Here is a 5,224-nt window from a genome sequence, read left to right on the forward strand (position 1 = left end):
AGTTAATACATTTTCATACAAAGTAACTATTTTTTTTCAAAACAAAACATTTCATAAGGAGATGGGCATGGTTTTACATTTCTGAAAATCTTTGTAATGTCTAGCTTAATAGGATACAGCTGGGTTCTCATATATGCTTCCGCATTCAATCAATTGTGTGATATGTTGCTTTGGTTAAAGATGTACATGAAAGAAATTCAGCTTCATAAAGATAGGTAGCTAGAAGAAGGTGAAGTATATTAATACCCTTTTGAGATAATTATGGATACTGTTCTTTGATACTACACCAAAACTCAATGAGTGGTAGTTTCTTAAAGATTACGTACAGTGGAGAATCTGAAACCACATCAATGGATTTTTCATATTTTTTTTACATTAAAACCCACTGATCTATCTTGTGCTTTGAATGGATCTTGTACTACAGCATGACTTGGTAACATCAAGCATTGGTCATTTGGAAAATATTGGTTCACTAAGCTTTGTGGATCTCCCAAAATCTTGTGACAATGTCAAAAAGTCACATTTATTAACATCACCACCCATTTCATCAAAAAGGCCTATAAGTATCAGGAAGCTGTTAAATTCATGGTGATGGATACAAGTTATCTAAAATTCTAATTTGTGCTTGTAAATGTAAATATTGTAACTGCCAAAAAATAGTATGCATTGTTTTCTTTGAAATTGCAGGCTCACTTCATTTGTTTTTTTAGAAATACCCCTCTCAGTTTGTCAGTCATCCTTTCAAGTAAAAATAACATTCCGTTAAAAAGTGACTATTTCAAACAATCTCACAAGTGATTTTCCTTCAGACAGCTGATGTATTTCAGTGTGCAGCAGAAGTGCTTTATATGTACCTACCTTTTTGTCAACAAAAAATATTTAAAAGTCTTGTACTCAAGGATTGAGATGTAATACAATTAATAATTTTTACTGCTCTATCAAGGACATTCTTAAATGAACCTCCTTTTTTCCTTCCTCTAAGTGCATGATGGTGAAGAATAGGATGACTATTATATATTTTGGTGTGCTCTGCCTTGATTAGTGCTAAGGTGTGGCATTTTTACCCACCATTGCTTTTGTCTCATCAGTACGAATGTCAACACAGATAAGAAGAAATATAACATCTTACTGTTAGTATGAACGTAGTTTTGACCTCATGGACTCTGGATAGTATGAAAGTAGTTTTGGACCTGCAGACCACACTCTATTCTAGGGTAAGTGCTCCCTTTGTCTACCCACCGTTAGCAATATTTAAGCTTGAATAGATTTCACTTCTGTGAGAGTGTTTATGAAACTTCTTCTTAGAGTGCACAGTTTTGAGAAAATCTATTTTAATTTCATATTTGAGATGTAATGGAGATGGGGGTGGAGAGAGTACTATAATTATTAAGATAAAATATGCTTTTAAAAGCTTGGTTCATGGGTGGGGTGAATCAAATAGAATATTCCAATCTGATGAGTATGGTCAACAATAATCCAAGCTCATGGTTCATGGGTATATATATATATCCCCAAAGCATACATTTCCAAAATTATTTATGCATTTGATTTTGAAATCCATTATCATAATCCCCAACTATTTATTTTCCTAATGTTTTATGTTAGCTAACATTAAAATTAGTTTGTGTTCCCTGAGCATACAGCAATTGAGGGTGAGATGCAAATGACCTTGAAGAGTATTTTGTAGCATAGAGATACCAACCTGAGATTGAAACGGAAATTGTTCTGTCCTTATTTCCATATTCCATTGTTGTGTACTATTTCAAATAATTTTTGGAAAGAGGTGGAGGTATGAATAAATTGAATTTAAAAATGCTTTCGGCTGTTGATAGAACACCTATATAATTAAAAGTTGACAGCATTTGCCTGCATGCTTTAAAAGGTCGCAGGAAATGTACTCTGCTTTGAGGAAAGGCCTAAAGTGTGTTTTCAATTATAGCCTACTAAACATCATGAAGAGTCCTCGCAATTCAGAAAAGGTGGTGGTGTGTCCACGCAGAGTAATAATCCTGAACACCCTAGCCAAAGGTTCTGAGAGAGCAGTGGTGAAGTGTGGTGACCATTGTTCAGCTGTAAAGATCCTACACATTCAGGGCAGTGGTCTCCTTGGAAAGGATGGGCTATAATTTATCATTAATATATTAATTTCAAGTCCAATGTCACCGACAATAGTTAAAAGTATGGTAAATTGAATTTGACCTGAGTGGAAAGATATGTTATATTTCAAATTGTAATGCAGGGCAACCTAACTACCAGTTTTTTTGAACCAACATTCGAGGAAGAACTGGTTTAAGGATGATGCTCCATTTTTTTTTTTTTTTTTTTTTTGAGATGGAGTTTCACTCTGTCTCCAGGCTGCAGTGCAGTGGCCCAGTCTTGGCTCACTGCAACCTCCGACTGCCAGGTTCAAGCTATTCTCCTGCCTCAGCCTCCCGAGCAGCTGGGACTACAGGAGTGCGCCACTACGCCCAGCTAAATTTTGTATTTTTAGTAGAGATGGGGTTTTACCACGTTGGCCAAGATGGTCTCAATCTCTTGACCTCGTGATCTGCCCACCTCTGCCTCCCAAAGTGCTGGGATTACAGCGTGCTCCATTTTAAACTTGACTGCTCTCTGTTTTGGTTTTAGATTGAATTCATGCAGGTGTTTCAAACCTTGCTTTCAATAGCATTACTTGTTACTGGGAAGCTAGATCTTTTGGGGGTAGTTGGCAGGGAGAGGTTGAATGTGAGATTTCTCTATCAGTGAAAGACATCTTTTGGGAGATACAGCACTCTTTAAGCTTCACTTATAAAAGTGTGCAATATAAAGCCTTATTATTATTTTTAATAAGGCAGGTCAGAATTTAACCCCCATGGCTCTCTTTAACACCACTGAAGTTGTACAAATTAACTCAACCTCAAAGAGGCATGAGTTATCCATGTAGGCTTATAGAGTGTCATTTTAATGTTCTGTATCTTTACTGTGCCTCCACTTTCTTTGATGAAAAGGTCTATTTAAAAATTGGTAGGAAAATATTTAACATAATAAGATGATGAGTCAGAGTTTTAAAAAAGCTAAAAAGGGAAGATGTAGTTAAATAATGCACCTTTTTATTTTTTAGCTACATCTGACTCATGACATATAATGTATTCTGCTAAGTTCAAAGTTTCCTCTTACAAAGAGAGTTTTATGAAACAACTCTTCTTCAGACCATTTTTACTTCAATTATAGTAGCAGGTTTTGGAGTTTAAATCATTAACAACCTCTGAGTGAACTTTTATCCAAATGACTGCAAGTCACAAAGAGAACAGTCCTCTTTCACCAAGTACCTTTTGTGCTCGAGTGAGACCCGTCCTTTTCTATTTTTCTCCTTTATGTCTCTCTTTGAAGAAAGATGTGTGATTTGTAAGGTAATGAAAGTATGTATCAGTTAATGAAAACTGCTATATTGGGCTCATAATGCACACTGGAATTGGTTCAGGGTAAACTTCATATACCTGCAGTATATAGCAGGGGAAAAAGTAAATTTCCGAAGTAAAGATTGCTGTGTGCACTCTAGGAGTATCACGTAGCAGTTAAAGCAACCATGAGGGGTGACCTAATCTTATTTTCCTCTCTTTGTCAAGTAGCTGTAATGTTCATTTAGGAGCATTTTTCAGTTTTAACTCCACTGGACACTCCAAAACTGGGCACTTATTCTGTCAACTGTCAACCAAGTTATTGATTTCACCATATGTTGTCTTTTCAGTTTTTTTAAAATTAGTTTTATTGGAATGTTTTTCGAGAGTGTGTGGGAGACGGTAACCTCCAGATTTAAGGTGATGGGTAGGGACAAAAGCCTGCAGAATTACATACAGAACAAAATGTAGCTTAATAAACAAAAGAAAGTTAAGAGAGAAATTTATTTCCTTTTAAAAAATCAGTAAAATAATGAACTAATCGTTGTTTAAAGAGTGGGAAAAACTTTTTTCCCCCTAGATTTGGTGACTAGCGGGATAAATGTGAAGAACTCCATCCCACCCCCGCACGCGCGCCCCCCATTCTTTCCAGACAGAGCGGTTGTAAATCCGAGGCTGAGTCCGCCCTGGGAGCCTTGGGGCACCTTCCTCTTTGCTCTCTCTGTGTGTGCGTGCGTGTGTGTGTGTGTGTGTAGCTCTCTCTTTCCCTCAGTCTGTGCCTCTGTGTGTGTGTGAGTGTGTGTGTGTGACAGAGAGAGAGCGAGAGAGAGAGCGCGAGAGGAGAGAGAGCGAGAAAGAGAGAGAGAGCAAGAGAGCGAGCTGTGAGCTGTGCTGCCGCCGCCGCTGCCCTTTGATCCCGACATTAGTGTTAGGGGCTCGGAGACACAGAGCGCGGCCATAGACACCGCCGCACCGGCACTCATTTATTTATACCTCCCATCACACACGCGAGCATAGGACACACACACACTCACACCTATTAGATCCGTTTCCATTGAAGAATATTACGCTCGGGGACAAGCCAGGTGCACGACCAAAAATTAAAAAAAAAAAAAAAAAAGGAAAAAAGAAAGGAAAGAAAAGAAGAAAACCCCTCTTCTGGCTCCAGGAAACAAGCTTCAACCCATTGCACACACCGGAGAAGGGGTTTCCCCCTGCCCGCCCGCCCGCCCCCCAACTACCTCCCCGCTCCTGCCAGTGTCTGCCTCTCTGCCCCCACGGGGGTTTATTTGATCTCACATTAACCAAGGAGGAGAATGTGAGAAAAGGGGGAAAATGCCCAGGAGGAAGCAGGAGCAGCCCAAGCGCCTTCCCTCACGTAAGTCATCCCTTCTCCACCTCCTCTCGTGCCATTTTCTCGCCCTCCCTCTCCTCTTTCCCCTCCGCAGCCTCCTCCGTTGTTTTCTGCATTAGTTTAGGGTTACAGAGGTGAAACTGACAAAGACACAGCCCGGGTTACTCCTCGTTTAGGTCTATGCTGAGGCAGCCATGTTGGTGATGATCAGCCCCGTGCCCTTTCTATTCTCTCTCTCTTTTTCTTTCTTTCTCTCACCCCCCCTCTTTTTTTCCTTGAGATCGGGCTTTTTTTTTCCCTTTCCCTCCCCTTCCCCCTCCTCACTCCGGGTTGCTGGGGGGAGGGGGCAAGAGAAGGGAGGAGGGGAGTAGTGTGGATGCCAGGGGTTTTATCGGGGGTTTGGTGGGGGGAGGTGGGAGAGGTTGGAATCTTAAAAAAAAAATTCCTTGTGGATTCCGGCGCCTGAGGGTGCGGGGGTCGGGGCGCGCGG

At 40.2% G+C, this 5,224-nt stretch overlaps 1 protein-coding gene across 3 annotated transcripts in view; it reads left to right on the plus strand.

Moving 5' to 3' along the window:
• Positions 1-4,176: 4,176 nt before the first annotated feature.
• The window catches only part of LOC105544576 (zinc finger protein 827), a 174,983-nt gene continuing 173,935 nt past the window's right edge, over positions 4,177-5,224 (plus strand). For all 3 annotated transcript variants that reach the window (XM_011987130.1, XM_011987132.1, XM_011987131.1), the window contains exon 1: positions 4,177-4,758. In XM_011987130.1, the coding sequence (XP_011842520.1) occupies positions 4,716-4,758 (43 nt within the window). In that variant the 5' untranslated portion in view covers positions 4,177-4,715. The remainder of the gene's footprint in view (positions 4,759-5,224) is intronic.

This window comes from Mandrillus leucophaeus, unplaced genomic scaffold (assembly GCF_000951045.1).
Source record: "Mandrillus leucophaeus isolate KB7577 unplaced genomic scaffold, Mleu.le_1.0 Scaffold301, whole genome shotgun sequence".
Classification (NCBI taxonomy): domain Eukaryota; kingdom Metazoa; phylum Chordata; class Mammalia; order Primates; family Cercopithecidae; genus Mandrillus; species Mandrillus leucophaeus.